This window comes from Oncorhynchus clarkii, chromosome 26, assembly GCF_045791955.1.
Source record: "Oncorhynchus clarkii lewisi isolate Uvic-CL-2024 chromosome 26, UVic_Ocla_1.0, whole genome shotgun sequence".
NCBI classification, from domain to species: Eukaryota; Metazoa; Chordata; class Actinopteri; order Salmoniformes; family Salmonidae; genus Oncorhynchus; species Oncorhynchus clarkii.
Window position 1 is genome coordinate 49,919,079 of NC_092172.1, and position 25,734 is coordinate 49,944,812.

The window sequence follows — 25,734 nt, forward strand, 5'->3', positions numbered from 1 at the left end:
TATATTAGACTCTACCTGTATGGTGATTTAGACTCTACCTGTATGGTGTAATAGACTCTACCTGTATGGTGTATTAGACTCTATATTAGACTCTACCTGTATGGAGTATTAGACTCTACCTGTATGGTGTATTAGACTCTATATTAGACTCTACCTGTATGGTGATTTAGACTCTACCTGTATGGTGTATTAGACTCTACCTGTATGGAGTATTAGACTCTACCTGTATGGAGTATTAGACTCTATATTAGACTCTACCTGTATGGAGTATTATACTCTACCTGTATGGTGTATTATACTCTACCTGTATGGAGTATTAGACTCTACCTGTATGGAGTATTAGACTCTACCTGTATGGAGTATTAGACTCTACCTGTATGGAGTATTATACTCTACCTTTATGGTGTATTAGACTCTACCTGTATGGAGTATTATACTCTACCTGTATGGTGTATTAGACTCTACCTGTATGGTGTATTAGACTCTACCTGTATGGAGTATTAGACTCTACCTGTATGGAGAATTAGACTCTACCTGTATGGTGTATTAGACTCTATATTAGACTCTACCTGTATGGTGATTTAGACTCTACCTGTATGGTGTATTAGACTCTACCTGTATGGTGTATTAGACTCTATATTAGACTCTACCTGTATGGAGTATTAGACTCTACCTGTATGGTGTATTAGACTCTATATTAGACTCTACCTGTATGGTGATTTAGACTCTACCTGTATGGTGTATTAGACTCTACCTGTATGGAGTATTAGACTCTACCTGTATGGTGTATTAGACTCTATATTAGACTCTACCTGTATGGAGTATTATACTCTACCTGTATGGTGTATTAGACTCTACCTGTATGGAGTATTAGACTACCTGTATGGTGTATTAGACTCTATATTAGACTCTACCTGTATGGTGTATTAGACTCTACCTGTTTGGTGTATTAGACTCTACCTGTATGGTGTATTAGACTCTACCTGTATGGTGTATTAGACTCTACCTGTATGGTGTATTATACTCTACCTGTATGGAGTATTAGACTCTACCTGTATGGAGTATTAGACTCTACCTGTATGGAGTATTAGACTCTACCTGTATGGTGTATTAGACTATACATTATACTCTACCTGTGTGGAGTATTATACTCTACCTGTATGGTGTATTATACTCTACCTGTATGGAGTATTAGACTCTACCTGTATGGTGTATTAGACTCTACCTGTATGGAGTATTAGACTCTACCTGTATGGAGTATTAGACTCTACCTGTATGGTGTATTAGACTCTACCTGTATGGTGTATTAGACTCTACCTGTATGGTGTATTATACTCTACCTGTATGGAGTATTAGACTCTACCTGTATGGTGTATTAGACTCTACCTGTATGGTGTATTAGACTCTACCTGTATGCTGTATTAGACTCTACCTGTATGGTGTATTATACTCTACCTGTATGGAGTATTAGACTCTACCTGTATGGAGTATTAGACTCTACCTGTATGGTGTATTAGACTCTACCTGTATGCTGTATTAGACTCTACCTGTATGGTGTATTAGACTCTACCTGTATGGAGTATTAGACTCTACCTGTATGGAGTATTATACTCTACCTGTATGGTGTATTAGACTCTACCTGTATGGAGTATTAGACTCTACATTAGACTCTACCTGTATGGTGTATTAGACTCTACCTGTATGGTGTATTAGACTCTACCTGTATGGTGTATTAGACTCTACCTGTATGGAGTATTAGACTCTACCTGTATGGTGTATTAGACTCTACCTGTATGGTGTATTAGACTCTACCTGTATGGAGTATTATACTCTACCTGTATGGAGTATTATACTCTACCTGTATGGTGTATTAGACTCTACCTGTATGGTGTATTAGACTCTACATTAGACTCTACCTGTATGGAGTATTAGACTCTACATTAGACTCTACCTGTATGGAGTATTAGACTCTACCTGCATGGTGTATTAGACTCTACATTAGACTCTACCTGTATGGAGTATTAGACTCTACCTGTATGGTGTATTAGACTCTACCTGTATGGTGTATTAGACTCTACCTGTATGGTGTATTAGACTCTACCTGTATGGTGTATTAGACTCTACCTGTATGGTGTATTAGACTCTACCTGTATGGTGTATTAGACTCTACCTGTATGGTGTATTAGACTCTACCTGTATGGAGTATTAGACTCTACCTGTATGGTGTATTAGACTCTACCTGTATGGTGTATTAGACTCTACCTGTATGGTGTATTAGACTCTACCTGTATGGAGTATTAGACTCTACCTGTATGGTGTATTAGACTCTACCTGTATGGTGTATTAGACTCTACCTGTATGGTGTATTAGACTCTACATTATACTCTACCTGTATGGTGTATTAGACTCTACATTATACTCTACCTGTATGGTGTATTAGACTCTACATTAGACTCTACCTGTATGGAGTATTAGACTCTACCTGTATGGAGTATTATACTCTACCTGTATGGTGTATTAGACTCTACCTGTATGGTGTATTAGACTCTACATTAGACTCTACCTGTATGGAGTATTAGACTCTACATTAGACTCTACCTGTATGGTGTATTAGACTCGACCTGTATGGTGTATTAGACTCTACCTGTATGGTGTATTAGACTCTACCTGTATGGTGTATTAGACTCTACCTGTATGGAGTATTAGACTCTACCTGTATGGAGTATTAGACTCTACCTGTATGGTGTATTAGACTCTACCTGTATGGTGTATTAGACTCTACATTATACTCTACCTGTATGGAGTATTAGACTCTACCTGTATGGAGTATTATACTCTACCTGTATGGAGTATTAGACTCTACCTGTATGGAGTATTAGACTCTACCTGTATGGTGTATTAGACTATACATTAGACTCTACCTGTATGGTGTATTAGACTCTACCTGTATGGTGTATTAGACTCTACATTAGACTCTACCTGTATGGAGTATTAGACTCTACCTGTATGGTGTATTAGACTCTACCTGTATGGTGTATTAGACTCTACCCGTATGGTGTATTAGACTCTACCTGTATGGTGTATTAGACTCTACCTGTATGAAGTATTAGACTCTACCTGTATGGAGTATTAGACTCTACCTGTATGGTGTATTAGACTCTACCTGTATGGTGTATTAGACTCTACCTGTATGGTGTATTAGACTCTACCTGTATGGTGTATTAGACTCTACCTGTATGGTGTATTAGACTCTACCTGTATGGTGTATTAGACTCTACCTGTATGGTGTATTAGACTCTACCTGTATGGTGTATTAGACTCTACCTGTATGGTGTATTAGACTCTACCTGTGTGGTGTATTAGACTCTACCTGTGTGGTGTATTAGACTCTACCTGTGTGGTGTATTAGACTCTACCTGTGTGGTGTATTAGACTCTACCTGTATGGTGTATTAGACTCTACCTGTATGGTGTATTAGACTCTACCTGTATGGTGTATTAGACTCTACCTGTATGGTGTATTAGACTCTACCTGTATGAAGTATTAGACTCTACCTGTATGGAGTATTAGACTCTATATTAGACTCTACCTGTATGGTGATTTAGACTCTACCTGTATGGTGTATTAGACTCTACCTGTATGGAGTATTAGACTCTACCTGTATGGTGTATTAGACTCTATATTAGACTCTACCTGTATGGAGTATTAGACTCTACCTGTATGGAGTATTAGACTCTACCTGTATGGTGTATTAGACTCTATATTAGACTCTACCTGTATGGTGTATTAGACTCTACCTGTATGGTGTATTAGACTCTGTATTAGACTCTACCTGTATGGTGTATTAGACTCTACCTGTATGGTGTATTAGACTCTACCTGTATGGTGTATTATACTCTATATTAGACTCTACCTGTATGGTGTATTAGACTCTATATTAGACTCTACCTGTATGGTGTATTAGACTCTACCTGTATGGTGTATTAGACTCTACCTGTATGGTGTATTAGACTCTACCTGTATGGTGTATTAGACGCTACCTGTATGGAGTATTATACTCTACCTGTATGGAGTATTAGACTCTATATTAGACTCTACCTGTATGGAGTATTAGACTCTACCTGTATGGTGTATTATACTCTATATTAGACTCTACCTGTATGGAGTATTAGACTCTACCTGTATGGAGTATTAGACTCTACCTGTATGGTGTATTAGACTCTATATTAGACTCTACCTGTATGGTGTATTAGACTCTACCTGTATGGTGTATTAGACTCTACCTGTATGGTGTATTAGACTCTATATTAGACTCTACCTGTATGGTGTATTAGACTCTACCTGTATGGTGTATTAGACTCTACCTGTATGGTGTATTATACTCTATATTAGACTCTACCTGTATGGTGTATTAGACTCTATATTAGACTCTACCTGTATGGTGTATTAGACTCTACCTGTATGGTGTATTAGACTCTACCTGTATGGTGTATTAGACTCTACCTGTATGGTGTATTAGACTCTACCTGTATGGAGTATTATACTCTACCTGTATGGAGTATTAGACTCTATATTAGACTCTACCTGTATGGTGTATTAGACTCTACCTGTATGGTGTATTAGACTCTACCTGTATGGTGTATTAGACTCTACCTGTATGGAGTATTATACTCTACCTGTATGGTGTATTAGACTCTACCTGTATGGTGTATTAGACTCTACCTGTATGGAGTATTATACTCTACCTGTATGGAGTATTAGACTCTATATTAGACTCTACCTGTATGGTGTATTAGACTCTACCTGTATGGAGTATTAGACTCTACCTGTATGGTGTATTAGACTCTACCTGTATGGTGTATTAGACTCTACCTGTATGGTGTATTAGACTCTGCCTGTATGGTGTATTAGACTCTACCTGTATGGTGTATTAGACTCTACCTGTATGGTGTATTAGACTCTACCTATGAGAGTCTATGACTCTGTGGTCATCCTGTCTGGGTTGGCGCCCCCCCCCCCCCCCCCTTGGGTTGTGCCGTGGCTTTGTGGGCTATACTCAGCCTTGTCTCAGGATGGTAAGTTGGTGGTTGAAGATATCCCTCTAGTGGTGTGGGGGCTGTGCTTTGGCAAAGTGGGTGGGGTTATATCCGTCCTGTTTGGCCCTGTCCGGGGGTGTCCTCGGAATGGGCCATAGTGTCTCCTGACCCCTCCTGTCTCAGCCTCCAGTATTTATGCTGCAGTAGTAGTTTATGTGTCGGGGGGCTAGGGTCAGTTTGTTATATCTGGAGTACTTCTCCTGTCCTATTCGGTGTCCTGTGTGAATCTAGGTGTGCGTTCTCTAATTCTCTCCTTCTCTCTTTCTCTCTCTCGGAGGACCTGAGCCCTAGGACCATGCCCCAGGAATACCTGACATGATGACTCCTTGCTGTCCCCAGTCCACCTGACTGTGCTGCTGCTCCAGTTTCAACTGTTCTGCCTTATTATTATTCGACCATGCTGGTCATTTATGAACATTTGAACATCTTGACCATGTTTTGTTATAATCTCCACCCGGCACAGCCAGAAGAGGACTGGCCACCCCACATAGCCTGGTTCCTCTCTAGGTTTCTTCCTAGGTTTTGGCCTTTCTAGGGAGTTTTTCCTAGCCACCGTGCTTCTACACTTGCATTGCTTGCTGTTTGGGGTTTTAGGCTGGGTTTCTGTACAGCACTTTGAGATATCAGCTGATGTACGAAGGGCTATATAAATAAATTTGATTTGATTTTGATTTGACACCTGTATGGAGTATTAGACTCTACCTGTATGGAGTATTAGACTCTACCTGTATGGTGTATTAGACTCCCTGTATGGTGTATTAGACTCTACCTGTATGGTGTATTAGACTCTACCTGTATGGTGTATTAGACTCTACATTAGACTCTACCTGTATGGAGTATTAGACTCTACCTGTATGGTGTATTAGACTCTACCTGTATGGTGTATTAGACTCTACCTGTATGGAGTATTAGACTCTACCTGTATGGAGTATTAGACTCTACCTGTATGGTGTATTAGACTCTACCTGTATGGTGTATTAGACTCTACCTGTATGGTGTATTAGACTCTACCTGTATGGTGTATTAGACTCTACCTGTATGGAGTATTAGACTCTACCTGTATGGTGTATTAGACTCTACATTAGACTCTGCCTGTATGGAGTATTAGACTCTACCTGTATGGTGTATTAGACTCTACCTGTATGGTGTATTAGACTCTACCTGTATGGTGTATTAGACTCTACCTGTATGGTATATTAGACTCTACCTGTATGGTGTATTAGACTCTACCTGTATGGTGTATTAGACTCTACCTGTATGGTGTATTAGACTCTACCTGTAAGGTGTATTAGACTATACATTAGACTCTACCTGTATGGTGTATTAGACTCTACCTGTATGGTGTATTAGACTCTACCTGTATGGTGTATTAGACTCTACATTATACTCTACCTGTATGGTGTATTAGACTCTACATTAGACTCTACCTGTATGGTGTATTAGACTCTACCTGTATGGTGTATTAGACGCTACCTGTATGGTGTATTAGACACTACCTGTAAGGTGTATTAGACTATACATTAGACTCTACCTGTATGGTGTATTAGACTCTACCTGTATGGTGTATTAGACTCTACCTGTATGGTGTATTAGACTCTACATTATACTCTACCTGTATGGTGTATTAGACTCTACATTAGACTCTACCTGTATGGTGTATTAGACTCTACCTGTATGGTGTATTAGACGCTACCTGTATGGTGTATTAGACTCTACCTGTATGGTGTATTAGACTCTACCTGTATGGAGTATTAGACTCTACCTGTATGGAGTATTAGACTCTACCTGTATGGTGTATTAGACTCTGCCTGTATGGAGAATTAGACTCTACCTGTATGGTGTATTAGACTCTACCTGTATGGTGTATTAGACTCTACCTGTATGGTGTATTAGACTCTACCTGTATGGTGTATTAGACTCTGCCTGTATGGAGAATTAGACTCTACCTGTATGGTGTATTAGACTCTACCTGTATGGTGTATTAGACTCTACCTGTATGGTGTATTAGACTCTACCTGTATGGTGTATTAGACTCTACCTGTATGGTGTATTAGACGCTACCTGTATGGTGTATTAGACTCTACCTGTATGGAGTATTAGACTCTACATTAGACTCTTACTGTATGGTGTATTAGACTCTACCTGTATGGTGTATTAGACTCTACCTGTATGGAGTATTAGACTCTACCTGTATGGAGTACTAGACTCTACCTGTATGGTGTATTAGACTCTACCTGTATGGAGTATTAGACTCTACCTGTATGGAGTACTAGACTCTACCTGTATGGTGTATTAGACTCTACCTGTATGGTGTATTAGACGCTACCTGTATGGAGTATTAGACTCTACATTAGACTCTTACTGTATGGTGTATTAGACTCTACCTGTATGGTGTATTAGACTCTACCTGTATGGAGTATTAGACTCTACCTGTATGGAGTACTAGACTCTACCTGTATGGTGTATTAGACTCTACCTGTATGGTGTATTAGACTCTACCTGTATGGTGTATTAGACTCTACCTGTATGGTGTATTAGACTCTACCTGTATGGTGTATTAGACGCTACCTGTATGGTGTATTAGACTCTACCTGTATGGTGTATTAGACGCTACCTGTATGGTGTATTAGACGCTACCTGTATGGTGTATTAGACTCTACCTGTATGGAGTATTAGACTCTACATTAGACTCTTACTGTATGGTGTATTAGACTCTACCTGTATGGTGTATTAGACTCTACCTGTATGGAGTATTAGACTCTACCTGTATGGAGTACTAGACTCTACCTGTATGGTGTATTAGACTCTACCTGTATGGTGTATTAGACTCTACCTGTATGGTGTATTAGACTCTACCTGTATGGTGTATTAGACTCTACCTGTATGGTGTATTAGACTCTACCTGTATGGTGTATTAGACTCTACCTGTATGGTGTGTTAGACTCTACATTAGACTCTACCTGTATGGTGTATTAGACTCTACCTGTATGGAGTATTAGACTCTACATGTAAGGTGTATTAGACTCTACATTAGACTCTAACTGTATAGAGTATTAGACTCTATATTAGACTCTACCTGTATGGTGTATTAGACTCTACCTGTATGGAGTATTAGACTCTACCTGTATGGAGTATTAGACTCTACATGTAAGGCGTATTAGACTCTACATTAGACTCTAACTGTATAGAGTATTAGACTCTATATTAGACTCTACCTGTATGGTGTATTAGACTCTACCTGTATGGTGTATTAGACTCTACCTGTATGGAGTATTAGACTCTACCTGTATGGAGTATTAGACTCTACCTGTATGGAGTATTAGACTCTACCTGTATGGAGTATTAGACTCTACCTGTATGGTGTATTAGACTCTACCTGTATGGTGTATTAGACTCTACCTGTATGGAGTATTAGACTCTACCTGTATGGAGTATTAGACTCTACCTGTATGGAGTATTAGACTCTACCTGTATGGAGTATTAGACTCTACCTGTATGGAGTATTAGACTCTACCTGTATGGTGTATTAGACTCTACCTGTATGGTGTATTAGATTCTACCTGTATGGAGTATTAGACTCTACCTGTATGGTGTATTATACTCTACCTGTATGGTGTATTAGACTCTACCTGTATGCTGTATTAGACTCTACCTGTATGGTGTATTAGACTCTACCTGTATGGTGTATTAGACTCTACCTGTATGGTGTATTAGACTCTATCTGTATGGTGTATTAGACTCTACATTAGACTCGACCTGTATGGAGTATTAGACTCTACCTGTATGGAGTATTAGACTCTACCTGTATGGTGTATTAGACTGTACCTGTATGGTGTATTAGACTGTACCTGTATGGTGTATTAGACTCTACCTGTATGGTGTATTAGACTCTACCTGTATGGAGTATTAGACTCTACCTGTATGGTGTATTAGACTCTACCTGTATGGAGTATTAGACTATACCTGTATGGTGTATTAGACTCTACCTGTATGGTGTATTAGACTCTACATTAGACTCTACCTGTATGGAGTATTAGACTCTACATTAGACTCTACCTGTATGGTGTATTAGACTCTACCTGTATGGTGTATTAGACTCTACATGTATGGTGTATTAGACTCTACCTGTATGGTGTATTAGACTCTACCTGTATGGTGTATTAGACTCTACATTAGACTACCTGTATGGTGTATTAGACTCTACATTATACTCTACCTGTATGGTGTATTAGACTCTACCTGTATGGAGTATTATACTCTACCTGTATGGTGTATTAGACTCTACCTGTATGGTGTATTAGACTCTACCTGTATGGTGTATTAGACTCTACCTGTATGGTGTATTAGACTCTACCTGTATGGAGTATTAGACTCTACCTGTATGGTGTATTAGACTCTACCTGTATGGTGTATTAGACTCTACCTGTATGGTGTATTAGACTCTACCTGTATGGAGTATTAGACTCTACCTGTATGGTGTATTAGACTCTACATTATACTCTACCTGTATGGTGTATTAGACTCTACATTATACTCTACCTGTATGGAGTATTAGACTCTACCTGTATGGAGTATTAGACTCTACCTGTATGGAGTATTAGACTCTACCTGTATGGTGTATGACAGAGCCAGGCCCTTCATAGCAGGGCTGATGGTATCAGGAGAACTGAGCACCACGAACAGAGCCACCAGCAGAGTGACTGAGGCAGACAGAAAGTCCAGCCAGAAGGACAGCCAGCGTGTCCCACAGTTAAACAACAGGAAGTGGTTGGAGTTGTTGTCGCTCATCTCCTTAAATCTGGAGAACAATGCACAACGGTGTTGACTGTCATTATTTCCCCCTGGTAGATGAAACCCTGGTTAGACCAAGTTATTTCCCCAGGTAGATGAAACCCTGGTCAGACCAAGTTATTTCCCCAGGTAGATGAAACCATGGCTAGACCAAGTTATTTCCTCCAGGTAGAGGACACCATGGTCAGACCAAGTTATTTCCCCAGGTAGATGAAACCCTGGTCAGACCAAGTTATTTCCCCAGGTAGATGAAACACTGGTCAGACCAAGTTATTTCCCCAGTTAGAGGAAACCCTGGCCAGACCAAGTTATTTCCCCAGGTAGAGGACACCCTGGTCAGACCAAGTTATTTCCCCAGGTAGAGGAAACCCTGGTCAGACCAAGTTATTTCCCCAGGTAGAGGAAACCCTGGTCAGACCAAGTTATTTCCCCAGGTAGAGGACACCCTGGTCAGACAAAGTTATTTCCCCAGGTAGAGGACACCATGGTCAGACCAAGTTATTTCCCCAGGTAGATGAAACCCTGGTCAGACCAAGTTATTTCCCCAGTTAGAGGAAACCCTGGCCAGACCAAGTTATTTCCCCAGGTAGAGGACACCCTGGTCAGACCAAGTTATTTCCCCAGGTAGAGGAAACCCTGGTCAGACCAAGTTATTTCCCCAGGTAGAGGAAACCCTGGTCAGACCAAGTTATTTCCCCAGGTAGAGGAAACCATGGTCAGACCAAGTTATTTCCCCAGTAGATGAAACCCTGGTCAGACCAAGTTATTCCCCCAGGTAGATGAAACCCTGGTCAGACCAAGTTATTCCCCCAGGTAGAGGAAACCATGGTCAGACCATGTATATTTATTTTAGGGTCAGGGTTAGGGTCAGGGTTATGGTTAGGGTCAGGGTCAGTGTTAGTGTCAGGGTCAGGGTCAGGGTTAGGGTCAGGGTTAGGGTCACGGTGAGGGTCAGGGTCAGGGTTAGGAGACATGTATTACTGCTGGATGTACTGCTCTCTCTTGATGTAGGCGTGGATGGTAGTGAATCCCTGGCTGGTGGAGGTGGTTAGGGTCAGGGTCAGGGTTAGGGTCAGGATAAGGGTTAGGAGACATGTCTTACTGCTGGATGTACTGCTCCCTCTTGTTGTAGGGTCAGGGTCAGGGTCAGGTTCAGGGTTAGGGTCAGGGTCAGGGTCAGTGTCAGGGTTAGGAGACATGTCTTACTGCTGGATGTACTGCTCTCTATTGTTGTAGGGTCAGGGTCAGGGTCAGGGTCAGGGTTAGGGTCAGGGTTAGGGTCAGGATCAGGGTTAGGAGACATGTCTTACTGCTGGATGTACTGCTCTCTCTTGTTGTAGGGTCAGGGTTAGGGTCAGGGTCAGGGTCAGGGTTAGGAGACATGTCTTACTGCTGGATGTACTGCTCTCTCTTGTTGTAGGGTCAGGGTTAGGGTCAGGGTCAGGGTCAGGGTTAGGAGACATGTCTTACTGCTGGATGTACTGCTCTCTCTTGTTGTAGGCGTGGATGGTAGTGAGGCCCTGGATGGTGGAGGTGGTCAGGGAGATCCAGGGGGAACGACTCACGTTCTCCATCCTCTTCATCTCTCTGATGCTCCTCTGGAATATACTGTGGAGATATCACACAGGACTCAGAACACACAGGACTCAGAACACATCACACAGGACTCAGAAGACAGGACTCAGAACACAACATACAGGACTCAGAACACAACATACAGGACTGAGAACACACAACACAGGACTCAGAACACACCACACAGGACTCAGAACACACCACACAGGACTCAGAACACACCACACAGGACTCAGAACACACCACACAGGACTCAGAACACACCACACAGGACTCAGAACACACCACACAGGACTCAGAACACACCACACAGGACTCAGAACACAACACACAGGACTCAGAACACAACACACAGGACTCAGAACACAACACACAGGACTCAGAACACAACACACAGGACTCAGAACACACAGGACTCAGAACACACCACACAGGACTGACTGTATGACCAAACTGACAGTATGTCACCCTGGGTAAATGACCAAACTGACTGTATGTCACCCTGGGTAAATGACCAAACTGACTGTATGTCACCCTGGGTAAATGAACAAACTGACAGTATGTCACCCTGGGTAAATGACCGATCTGACTGCATGTCACCCTGGGTGAATGACCAAACTGACAGTATGTCACCCTGGGTAAATGACTGATCTGACTGCATGTCACCCTGGGTAAATGACCAAACTGACAGTATGTCGCCCTGGGTAAATGACAAAACTGACTGTATGTCACCCTGGGTAAATGACCCAACTGACAGTATGTCACCCTGGGTAAATGACCAAACTGACAGTATGTCACCTGGGTAAATGACCAAACTGACTCCATGTCACCCTGGGTAAATGACCAAACTGACAGCATGTCACCCTGGGTAAATGACCGATCTGACTGCATGTCACCCTGGGTAAATGACCAAACTGACAGCATGTCACCCTGGGTAAATGACCGATCAGCATGTCACTGTCATGACGTTGGCCTGGTGGTAGGTTTGTGGCAGTCATAAATACCTCTCCCCCCTTTTTCCTCTCTCGACCCTACTGATGTGACACTTGAAAAATCCCTTGGTTAACATAGAGATTCTGGGAACATCAGAAGGTGGGGGGAAATTAACTATATTCTGGTAATCCGACCAATTGAACATATGCGGTAGTACTTAATGAATATGATATCAGTTCGGTTGTCATCTGAGACATTCTTATCAATGACAAGATGACATGAACTCTCCAGTGGAAAGTCTACACATTGTAGTTATCGGATTCACATGGAATTGTTGTTGAATTTAAATGTTTGAATATAAAATTATTGGTGAAAAGATTAAATGTAATTTTAGCTTCCAAATGAGAGATTTGGGTTTTCATAAGATTAGGGCTCTGCTCAATCAGTGGCCCGCCCCTGTGAAGGGACATGGGCTATAAAACTTTTCAAACACACCTTTCTCACTCCACTATATAAAGCCTTGACAAAAATGTAACCTCCTGTTCCGAGGATGTGAGGACGACGGTCCATACGTTAAAAGAACTAACATGTCAACTACAGAACTAAGCCAACCTCAGTGTGAGCTTTGGTTGTGAATGGTATGAACTTTGAACTCTTATTCACTACAGAAGTGATACCTCCTAGCCTTTGAGTTAGCAACAGCAGCTGCAAACGCGGGCTAGGAAAGAACAGACAGAGTATCCCGTCTACCACACAACAACGTTACTACAACGTACCCAATTTACCACCAGAGACATTCTTCAAAGGACAAAGGACTCGGTTGGGCAACACGGCCTTCCATCTACCACTAACCTATTGAAGCGGAGCTCAGAGTAAATATTTATTACATTTTCCTTTTCCAAATGGGCGGTAATTTAGAATGCATAAGATCCTGTATTTACGATAGAGACATCGCTTCTCCCTTTGTTCCTCAGTCTTCCCGCTCTTTCACTCAAACCCAGCCCCCTTTTTCTTTTGTGTAACCAGCTGTCATATCTGTTCCGCCCACTAGGGACGTTTTCCTTTATGTAACCAGCTGTCATATCTGTTCCGCCCACTAGGGACGTTTTCCTTTATGTAACCAGCTGTCATATCTGTTCCGCCCACTAGGGACGTTTTCCTTTATGTAACCAGCTGTCATATCTGTTCCGCCCACTAGGGACGTTTTCCTTTATGTAACCAGCTGTCATATCTGTTCCGCCCACTAGGGACGTTTTCCTTTATGTAACCAGCTGTCATATCTGTTCCGCCCACTTGGGACGTTTTCCTTTATGTAACCAGCTGTAATATCTGTTCCGCCCACTAGGGACGTTTTCCTTTATGTAACCAGATGTCATATCTGTTCCGCCCACTAGGGACGTTTTCCTTTATGTAACCAGCTGTAATATCTGTTCCGCCCACTAGGGACGTTTTCCTTTATGTAACCAGCTGTCATATCTGTTCCTCCACTAGGGACGTTTTCCTTTATGTAACCAGCTGTCATATCTGTTCCTCCACTAGGGACGTTTTCCTTTATGTAACCAGCTGTCATATCTGTTCCGCCCACTAGGGACGTTTTCCTTTATGTAACCAGCTGTCATATCTGTTCCGCCCACTAGGGACGTTTTCCTTTATGTAACCAGTTGTCATATCTGTTCCGCCCACTAGGGACGTTTTCCTTTATGTAACCAGCTGTCATATCTGTTCCGCCACTAGGGACGTTTTCCTTTATGTAACCAGCTGTCATATCTGTTCCGCCCACTAGGGACGTTTTCCTTTATGTAACCAGCTGTCATATCTGTTCCGCCCACTAGGGACGTTTTCCTTTATGTAACCAGCTGTAATATCTGTTCCGCCCACTAGGGACGTTTTCCTTTATGTAACCAGCTGTAATATCTGTTCCGCCCACTAGGGACGTTTTCCTTTATGTAACCAGCTGTAATATCTGTTCCGCCCACTAGGGACGTTTTCCTTTATGTAACCAGCTGTAATATCTGTTCCTCCACTAGGGACGTTTTCCTTTATGTAACCAGCTGTCATATCTGTTCCGCCCACTAGGGACGTTTTCCTTCATGATATAATTTGTAATCAAGGTATGATTCATTCTGTGTATATGTAATTCTGTGTGATTAGTTAGGTATTTAGTAAATAAACAATTAAACCCAATGTTGTATTGCTGATTCAACCTTTTAGCCAGGGTTCATGAAGATAACCAAGAATTTACAACTTTCAGATGAGACTGAAATAAGGTGACGATTAATATTGACTGCTATTGATGTAAAATATTACTAGGTCTTTAAGAGTTTAATCAGAAGATAACAGCTCTATAAATATTATTTTGTGGTGCCCTGACTTTCTAGTTAATTACATTTACATGATTAGCTCAATCAGGTAATATTAATTACAGTGAAAGGATTTTATAGAATAGCATGTCATATCACTTAATCCGGCATAGCCAAAGACACGACATCTCCCTGGGTAAATGACCAAACTGACTGTATGTCACCCTGGGTAAATGACCAAACTGACTGTATATCACCCTGGGTAAATGACCAAACTGACTGCATGTCACCCTGGGTAAATGACCAAACTGACTGTATGTCACCCTGGGTAAATGACCAAGCTAACAGTATGTCACCCTGGGTAACTGACCAAGCTGACTGTATGTCACCCTGGGTGTGTAAACTGTAAAGATGCCGGTGTACTCACTAGAGTATGAGTGTGAAGATGGCTCCCAGCAGCGTGATGGCGATGAGTAGGGGAGGGAACACGGCTGAGATGGTGACGATGGTGTAGGTGACCATCAGGCAGAACTGCAGGAAGTTCTCCATGTTGAAGGGCAGCATGGTATCCACCTCATCCTGGTCCTTGGAAAATCGGTTCACCATACGTCCTGTTGGGGTGGTGTCAAAGAAACTCATGGGGCTGTTCAGGATCTACGACACAGACAGGACCCAAGGGTTAGGGTGATGAGAGGACTGGATCTACGACACAGACAGGACCCAAGGGTTAGGGTGATGAGAGGACTGGATCTACGACACAGACAGGACCCAGGGGTTAGGGTGATGAGAGGACTGGATCTACGACACAGACAGGACCCAGGGGTTAGGGTGATGAGAGGACTGGATCTACGACACAGACAGGACCCAAGGGTTAGGGTGATGAGAGGACTGGATCTACGACACAGACAGGACCCAGGGGTTAGGGTGATGAGAGGACTGGATCTACGACACAGACAGGACCCAGGGGTTAGGGTGATGAGAGGACTGGATCTACGACACAGACAGGACCCAGGGGATAGGGTGATGAGAGGACTGGATCTACGACACAGACAGGACCCAGGGGTTAGGGTGATGAGAGGACTGGATCTACGACACAGACAGGACCCAGGGGTTAGGGTGATGAGAGGACTGGATCTACGACACAGACAGGACCCAGGGGTTAGGGTGATGAGAGGACTGGATCTACGACACAGACAGGACCCAAGGGTTAGGGTGATGAGAGGACTGGATCTACGACACAGACAGGACCCAGGGGTTAGGGTGATGAGAGGACTGGATCTACGACACAGACAGGACCCAGGGGTTAGGGTGATGAGAGGACTGGATCTACGACACAGACAGGACCCAGGGGATAGGGTGATGAGAGGACTGGATCTACGACACAGACAGGACCCAGGGGATAGGGTGATGAGAGGACTGGATCTACGACACAGACAGGACCCAGGGGTTAGGGTGATGAGAGGACTGGATCTACGACACAGACAGGACCCAAGGGTTAGGGTGATGAGAGGACTGGATCTACGACACAGACAGGACCCAAGGGTTAGGGTGATGAGAGGGCTGGATCTACGACACAGACAGGACCCAAAGGTTAGGGTGATGAGAGGACTGGATCTACGACACAGACAGGACCCAAGGGTTAGGGTGATGAGAGGACTGGATCTACGACACAGACAGGACCCAAGGGTTAGGGTGATGAGAGGACTGGATCTACGACACAGACAGGACCCAGGGGATAGGGTGATGAGAGGATTGGATCTACGACACAGACAGGACCCAGGGGATAGGGTGATGAGAGGATTGGATCTACGACACAGACAGGACCCAGGGGATAGGGTTAGGGTGATGAGAGGACTGGATCTACGACACAGACAGGACCCAAGGGTTAGGGTGATGAGAGGACTGGATCTACGACACAGACAGGACCCAAGGGTTAGGGTGATGAGAGGACTGGATCTACGACACAGACAGGACCCAAGGGTTAGGGTGATGAGAGGACTGGATCTACGACACAGACAGGACCCAGGGGATAGGGTGATGAGAGGGTGATGATAGGGTGATGATAGGGTGATGAGAGTACTGATGAGAGGGTGATGAGAGGGTGATGAGAGGGTGATGAGAGGGTGATGAGAGGGTGATGAAACAACGCTACTGAAAGAGCTTCATGACATACACTACCTTTCAAAAGTTTGGGGTCACTTAGAAATGTCCTTGTTTTTTTAAAGAAAAGCACTTTTTTTTTTCTCCAATAAAATAACATCAAATTGATCAGAAATACAGTGTAGACATTGTTAATGTTGTAAATTACTATTGTAGCTGGAAAAGGCAGATTTTTTATGGAATATCTATTATCAGCAACCACCATTCCTGTGTTCCAATGGTACATTGTGTTAGCTAATCAAAGTTTATCATTTTAAAAGGCTAATTGATCATTAGAAAACCCTTTCGCAATTACGTTAGCACATCTGAAAACTGTTGTTCTGATTAAAGAAGCAATAAAACTGGCCTTCTTTAGACTAGTTCTGATGCTCCAGTATCTGGAGCATCAGCATTTTGTGGGTTCGATTACAGGCTCAAAATGGCCAATGGCTTTTCTTTCAAAAACAAAGGAAATTTCTAAGTGACCCCAAACTTTTGAATAGTAGTGTATATCTTCAGAGACCTATCCACTGCTAATATGTAAAGTAGCATGACTCATGGGGTTGCCCAGGGCCTGAACCCCAGACAGTCCAGAGTGTATACGGTTCTTTATATCCCAAAGTAAAGGTACAACACCAACCCAGCTATTTGTTGTGGAACAATACAGGGATGTCCCCTCTCCCCTCTCCTCTTCCAAGATTCAATGCTATGGAATTCCTCATCAATAACGTTTGGTGATCATCCCTCACAGTCCCTCTCCCTCGTCCTTTTCAATACAATTGACAAGAGTGGTGTTGTGTGGTAGTGTGATTGATAACAGTGGTGTTGTGTGGTAGTGTGATTGATAACAGTGATGTTGTGTGGTAGTGTGATTGATAACAGTGGTGTTGTGTGGTAGTGTGATTGATAACAGTGGTGTTGTGTGGTAGTTACGTTTCTGAACATGGTGTCGTGTAGCTTGGAGGATGCGTGCAATGTGACTTTGGTGAAAGAGTAGCCCTTGATGAAGCTGAAGACCAGCATGGCCACCACCACCAGGCCGTAAATCATCTGGTAGAAGCTCAGGTCAGGGTTCAGGGAGATGTTCCCTGCGGTGGAATTCGACACAATCGCTGTCTGAAATCACACGTTAAAGAGCCCGTTAGTTAATATATGGCTTAGTTACTGTGTAAGGTACTAAGAATGTTTTAACTAGTCTATAAAAACATAAGCAGAATGTTCTGTTACATGTTGTACTTGTGCTAGCCACAGATGTAATCTGATCTGCTAAAATAGGACAAACTGTTGATACAATTGAGAATTTTTTGGGAAAACCAATCGCAGCGCTCCAATAGATAGCAACTGTCGAGTCCAACATCTCGGACAAGCTCACGTTTCAAATGCATGAAAGCCAGTAGGGGAAAAGTGGCAGAAAACACTGAGTTTTCTTCAAAACATAAATAGTTTAAACTGCGAAATAATTTAACACCAGGCGGTACTTGCTACTGTGATTCCTGAAATGCCAAGCCTGTTGACATTAGTCTTTTTTTAAATCCGAAATTATACTTTCGTTACATTGTTTGCTAGCTCCGCTGGTTAGCTAACGCTCAGTCTCATTGACCACCAAACTTTGATAACACTAGCTAGCCACTCAATATAACATGTTTTAAACTAAATATATGTTAGCTAGCTAAGTTAGCCATGTTATGAACACAACTCTCATCTGCTATCATCATGATGCAAATTTGAGAGCAACAGTTAGCTTCCAAAAGCGGTTATAGCTTTGACTGCTTGCTGACAGTGAATTCAGAGCCGGTCAGCGGCCAGCAGCAAAACAAAACATCATTTTCCCAGGTTTCCCGTGAATAAATTGTAGTACCAGTCCATTACAACATACCCACGTGTCTTCTGATTAACAAGGGTTTCACTTCATCTGGGTAAAATCATCGTCATTGTAAGGGGGATTTCTCCAGTGGTTTGAGTGATGAATTGGTCTTCATCATCGTCATCATCGTCATTGTAAGGGGGATTTCTCTAGTGGTTTGAGTGGTGAATTGGTCTTCATCATCATTGTAAGGGGGATTTCTCCAGTGGTTTGAGTGATGAATTGGTCTTCATCATCATTGTAAGGGGGATTTCTCCAGTGGTTTGAGTGATGAATTGGTCTTCATCATCATTGTAAGGGGGATTGCTCCAGTGGTTTGAGTGATGAATTGGTCTTCATCATCATCATTGTAAGGGGGATTTCTCCAGTGGTTTGAGTGATGAATTGGTCATCATCATCGTCATTGTAAGGGGGATTTCTCCAGTGGTTTGAGTGGTGAATTGGTCTTCATCATTGTAAGGGGATTTTCCCAGTGGTTTGAGTGATGAATTGGTCTTCATCATCGTCATTGTAAGGGGGATTTCTCCAGTGGTTTGAGTGGTGAATTGGTCTTCATCATTGTAAGGGGGATTTCTCCAGTGGTTTGAGTGATGAATTGGTCTTCATCATCATCATTGTAAGGGGGATTTTCCCAGTGGTTTGAGTGATGAATTGGTCATCATCATCGTCATTGTAAGGGGGATTTCTCCAGTGGTTTGAGTGATGAATTGGTCATCATCATCATTGTAAGGGGGATTTCTCCAGTGGTTTGAGTGATGAATTGGTCTTCATCATCATCATTGTAAGGGGGATTTCTCCAGTGGTTTGAGTGATGAATTGGTCTTCATCATCATCATTGTAAGGGGGATTTCTCCAGTGGTTTGAGTGATGAATTGGTCATCATCATCATTGTAAGGGGGATTTCTCCAGTGGTTTGAAAGATGAATTGGTCTTCCAAAGAAAATGTTGTCAGAGGTTGCAATAGTAACCAAAGGGGGCATGGGCCTAGCGAAGGGTCAATTGACAAACATTTGAAAACATAAGGAAAAGTCACTACAGTAGACTTACCCCTGATCCCTGCTCCAGCCAGTAGCTGAGCCACCAGTTGCTGAAGGCAGTGGTCCCCACCAAGCAGATGAAGATGATGATGATGAGAGACAGCAGTATGTACCCTGGAGACCAGAGACACCAGAGGTGAGACCAGAGGAGAGAAAAGATCAGAGACCAGACGAGAGACCAGAGGGGAGAGGAGAGACCAGATGAGAGAGTATAGACCAGAGGAGAGAAAAGATGAGAGACCAGAGACCAGGCGAGAGACCAGAGGGGAGAGGAGAGACCAGAGGAGAGAAAATATGAGAGACCAGAGGAGAGAGGAGAGACCAGATGAGAGAGGAGAGACCAGATGAGAGAGGAGAGACCAGAGGAGAGAAAATATGAGACCAGAGACCAGACAAGAGACGAGAGGAGAGAAAATATGAGAGATCAGAGACAATTGTAAATGAGAACTTGTTCTTAACTAGCTTACCTGGTTAAATAAAGGAGAAAAAAAACAAGAAAAAATATCAAGAGGAGAGACCAGATGAGAGAGGAGAGACCAGATGGGAGAGGAGAGGGGAGACCAGAGGAGAGACCAGAGGAGAGACGAGAGGAGAGAGGAGAGGAGAGACCAGAGGAGAAAGGAGAGACCAGAGGAGAGACCAGAGGAGAAAACAGAGCAGAGACCAGAGGAGAGAGGAGAGACTAGAGGAGAGACCAGAGGAGAGACCAGAGGAGAGACCAGAGGAGAGACCAGAGGAGAGACCAGAGGAGACACAAGAGGAGAGACTAGAGGAGAGACCAGAGGAGAGAGGAGAGACTAGAGGAGAGACCAGAGGAGACACCAGAGGAGAGACCAAAGGAGAGGGGAGAGAACAGAGGAGAGACCAGAGGAGACACCAGAGGAGAGACCAAAGGAGAGGGGAGAGGAGAGACCAAAGGAGAGAGGAGAGACTAGAGGAGAACAGAGGAGACACCAGAGGAGACACCAGAGACAAGAGGAGACACCAGAGGTGAGACCAAAGGAGAGGGGAGAGACTAGAGGAGAGACCAGAGGAGAGACCAAAGGAGAAGGGAGAGACTAGAGGAGAGACCAGAGGAGACACCAGAGGAGAGAGGAGAGGGGAGACCAGAGAAGAGACCAGTGGAGAGATCAGAGGAGAAACCAGAGAGAAGAAAGACCAGAGGAGACACCATAGGAGAGACCAGAGGAGAGAGGAGAGACCAGAGGAGAGAGGGGAGACCATACAAGAGACCAGAGGAGAGAGGAGAGACCATACAAGAGACCAGAGGAGAGACCAGAGGAGAGAGGAGAGACCTAACCTCCTGCAGCTTTACAGTACTGGTGGTAGGTCAGGGTTAACTCGGGGTTAAGGTTCAGAGTGTGGTGTGTGTAAGGTGTGTTTCTAACCTCCTGCAGCTTTACAGTACTGGTGGTAGGTCCTCCAGGCAACAGAACCCTCCTGAGAACCCTCCTGAGTCACCAGTTGGTCCTTAGACTCTACCAGACAACAACAACAACAACTATCAACAAACAACTATCAACAGACAACATCAACATCAACAACAACCATAATAAACAACAACAACAAATACCAACAGATATCATCAACAGCAACAACAACAACCATAATAAACAACAACAACCATAATAAACAACAACAACCATAATAAACAACAACAACAAATATCAACAGACATCAACAGCAACAGCAACAACAACAACCATAATAAACAACAACTACCATAATAAACAACAACAACAAATATCAACAGACATCATCAACAGCAACAGCAACAACAACAACCATAATAAACAACAACTACCATAATAAACAACAACAACAAATATAAACAGACATCATCAACAGCAACAGCAACAACAACAACCATAATAAACAACAACTACCATAATAAACAACAACAACAACAAATATCAACAGACATCATCAACAGCAACAGCAACAACAACAACCATCATGTTGATGGAATGAATTGATTTGTTCATTTAAAATGTCACACAGTGTACAGCCATAATGATACTTCATGAGGATTGGAGGGCTAACATTACAGCCATAATGATACTACATGAGGATTGGAGGGCTGACATTACAGCCATAATGATACTACATGAGGATTGGAGGGCTGACATTACAGCCATAATGATACTTCATGAGGATTGGAGGGCTAACATTACAGCCATAATGATACTTCATGAGGATTGGAGGGCTAACATTACAGCCATAATGATACTTCATGAGGATTGGAGGGCTAACATTACAGCCATAATGATACTTCATGAGGATTGGAGGGCTGAAATTACCGGTGACGTCACGTGATACCGATCGACTTCCTCCCGACTCGTCCGGTTTCTCATCAGACATGTCAAAAGCTGTCGGAGAGAAAAACAGACGAGACGTAAATCCCCAGTAATGACGCACAACAGGCCTTTTAACGCAGAGCTACATATAAGAATGTAGTGTATGAAACAAGACACGAGAACAAAAACCTTTTGTTTCCAATTGCATTTACATACAGGACGTGAGAACAGACCGTGTCTATGTTGAGATATGTATGGATCTCTAGTTTATCATACATACAGGATGTGTCAACAGACCGTGTCTATGTTGAGATATGTATGGATCTCTAGCTTATCAAACCTGGGTTAGCTAGTCCTTTTCCCTTGTGATCATCCAGGTCCTTCTCCTTCGTGTCGATGGGGTCTGGTTGTGTCGGCTGCTCCTCAGGTTGTTCCTAACGTACAGGATTAAGTGATATACATTAATAATGTGGGAGAAATATATTTATCTCTCGAGAGTCTTGACAATACAGTATACGACTGTGTATTTGATGTTTTGTGTGGAAAACCCAGGAAGAGAAGTGGCAGCATGTGCAACAGCTAATGGGGATCCTAATAAACTAGACTAAAACATGATATCTCGACTGGGCATAGTCTCCTTCAGGAGGACTGATCCTAATAAACTAGACTAAAACATGATATCTAGACTGGGCATAGTCTCCTTCAGGTGTACCGATCCTAATAAACTAGACTAAAACATGATATCTAGACTGGACATAGTCTCCTTCAGGAGGACTGATCCTAATAAACTAGACTAAAACATGATATCTAGACTGGACATAGTCTCCTCTGGATGGAGTGATCCTAACGATGTTCTTGGATAGTGATTGAATTTCACTTGTTGCCGTGGTCAATGAATAATTAAACATGACAGTTCCTCTTGGCTCCACCCTTACGGACTGTATCTATTGGCTCTGAAACCAGAGGTAGAGATGGATAACGGGAGATCCTACCTGTATCTATTGGCTCTGAAACCAGAGGTAGAGATGGATAACGGGAGATCTTACCTGTATCTATTGGCTCTGAAACCAGAGGTAGAGATGGATAACGGGAGATCTTACCTGTATCTATTGGCTCTGAAACCAGATGGATAACGGGAGATCTTACCTGCATCTGGAAGTTGTTGATCATCTGTGCGTACCGGCCTTTAGCTTTCATCAGAGCTTTGTGTGTCCCTGCCTCCTTTATCTTTCCACTCTCCAACACCAGTATCTCATCACAGAACTCCAGATACTGATACACACAAAGACAGATAGAGAGGGGGAGGAAGAGAGAGAGAGAGGGGGGGAGGAAGAGAGAGAGAGAGAGAGAGAGAGAGATAGAGAGACAGAGAGAGAGAGAGAGAGAGAGAGAGAGACAGAGAGAGGGGAATAGTAACGTTAATAACTTGAGGAGGGGAGAGAGGATATCCCTGTCGGGTTCCTCTTTCTGTTAGCATACTTTGGATAAAATAAAACCCTTTTATAATCCTTATGTGACTCAAAAGGGAATCAAACTTACAACTGAATCAACTGACCGAACTAAAATACATCTGAATCACAGACAGAGAAAGGGAAAGGACAGCCAAAATAAACAGTTACAGTGCCTTGCGAAAGTATTCGGCCCCCTTGAACTTTGCGACCTTTTGCCACATTTCAGGCTTCAAACATAAACATATAAAACTGTATTTTTTGTGAAGAATCAACAACAAGTGGGACACAATCATGAAGTGGAACAACATTTATTGGATATTTCAAACTTTTTTAACAAATCAAAAACTGAAAATTGGGCGTGCAAAATTATTCAGCCCCCTTAAGTTAATACTTTGTAGCGCCACCTTTTGCTGCGATTACAGCTGTAAGTCGCTTGGGGTATGTCTCTATCAGTTTTGCACATCGAGAGACTGACATTTTTTCCCATTCCTCCTTGCAAAACTGCTCGAGCTCAGTGAGGTTGGATGGAGAGCATTTGTGAACAGCAGTTTCCAGTTCTTTCCACAGATTCTCGATTGGATTCAGGTCTGGACTTTGACTTGGCCATTCTAACACCTGGATATGTTTATTTTTGAACCATTCCATTGTAGATTTTGCTTTATGTTTTGGATCATTGTCTTGTTGGAAGACAAATCTCCGTCCCAGTCTCAGGTCTTTTGCAGACTCCATCAGGTTTTCTTCCAGAATGGTCCTGTATTTGGCTCCATCCATCTCCCATCAATTTTAACCATCTTCCCTGTCCCTGCTGAAGAAAAGCAGGCCCAAACCATGATGCTGCCACCACCATGTTTGACAGTGGGGATGGTGTGTTCAGCTGTGTTGCTTTTACGCCAAACATAACGTTTTGCATTGTTGCCAAAAAGTTCAATTTTGGTTTCATCTGACCAGAGCACCTTCTTCCACATGTTTGGTGTGTCTCCCAGGTGGCTTGTGGCAAACTTTAAACTACACTTTTTATGGATATCTTTAAGAAATGGCTTTCTTCTTGCCACTCTTCCATAAAGGCCAGATTTGTGCAATATACGACTGATTGTTGTCCTATGGACAGAGTCTCCCACCTCAGCTGTAGATCTCTGCAGTTCATCCAGAGTGATCATGGGCCTCTTGGCTGCATCTCTGATCAGTCTTCTCCTTGTATGAGCTGAAAGTTTAGAGGGACGGCCAGGTCTTGGTAGATTTGCAGTGGTCTAATACTACTTCCATTTCAACATTATCGCTTGCACAGTGCTCCTTGGGATGTTTAAAGCTTGGGAAATCTTTTTGTATCCAAATCCAGCTTTAAACTTCTTCACAACAGTATCTCGGACCTGCCTGGTGTGTTCCTTGTTCTTCATGATTCTCTCTGCGCTTTTAACGGACCTCTGAGACTATCACAGTGCAGGTGCATTTATACAGAGACTTGATTACACACAGGTGGATTGTATTTATCATCATTAGTCATTTAGGTCAACATTGGATCATTCAGAGATCCTCACTGAACTTCTGGAGAGAGTTTGCTGCACTGAAAGTAAAGGGGCTGAATAATTTTGCACGCCCAATTTTTCAGTTTTTGATTTGTTAAAAAAGTTTGAAATATCCAATAAATGTCGTTCCACTTCATGATTGTGTCCCACTTGTTGTTGATTCTTCACAAAAAAATACAGTTTTATATGTTTATGTTTGAAGCCTGAAATGTGGCAAAAGGTCGCAAAGTTCAAGGGGGCCGAATACTTTCGCAAGGCACTGTATACCTTCAAATCAGTGGATTCAGCTATTTCAGCCACACTCGCTGCTGAGAGGTGTACAACATCGAGCACACAGCCATGCAATCTCCATAGACAAACAAATGCAGTAAAATAGCCTTACTGGAGAGCTCAGTGGCTTTCAACGTGGCACCGCCAATAGGATGCCACCTTTCCAACAAGTCAGTTCATAAAATTCCTGCCCTGCTAGAGCGGCCCCCGGCCAACTGGTAAGTGCTGTTATTGTGAAGTTGAAACGTCTAGGAGCAACAACGGCTCGACCGTGAAGTGGTAGGCCACACAAGCTCACAGAACTGGACCGCCGAGTGCTGAAGTGCATTGCGCGTAAAAAGCACCTGTCCTCGGTTGCAACACTCACTACTGAGTTACAAACTGCCTCTGGAAGCAACGTCAGCACAATAACTGTTCGTCGGGAGCTTCATGAAATGGGTTTCCGTGGCCGAGCAGCC

At 43.0% G+C, this 25,734-nt stretch overlaps 1 protein-coding gene across 1 annotated transcript in view; it reads right to left on the bottom strand.

Annotated features, from left to right (window-relative positions):
• LOC139384896 (ATP-binding cassette sub-family C member 12-like) overlaps positions 1 to 25,734 on the bottom strand; it is a 110,553-nt gene that overhangs the window by 39,533 nt on the left and 45,286 nt on the right. Inside the window, exons 16-24 of the mRNA XM_071129796.1 lie at positions 23,167 to 23,304; positions 22,373 to 22,466; positions 22,036 to 22,104; positions 21,124 to 21,213; positions 19,746 to 19,849; positions 17,768 to 17,950; positions 15,123 to 15,349; positions 11,358 to 11,495; positions 9,705 to 9,894 (exon numbers count right to left, since the gene is read on the bottom strand). Coding sequence (XP_070985897.1) covers positions 9,705 to 9,894; positions 11,358 to 11,495; positions 15,123 to 15,349; positions 17,768 to 17,950; positions 19,746 to 19,849; positions 21,124 to 21,213; positions 22,036 to 22,104; positions 22,373 to 22,466; positions 23,167 to 23,304 — 1,233 coding nt within the window. The remainder of the gene's footprint in view (positions 1 to 9,704; positions 9,895 to 11,357; positions 11,496 to 15,122; positions 15,350 to 17,767; positions 17,951 to 19,745; positions 19,850 to 21,123; positions 21,214 to 22,035; positions 22,105 to 22,372; positions 22,467 to 23,166; positions 23,305 to 25,734) is intronic.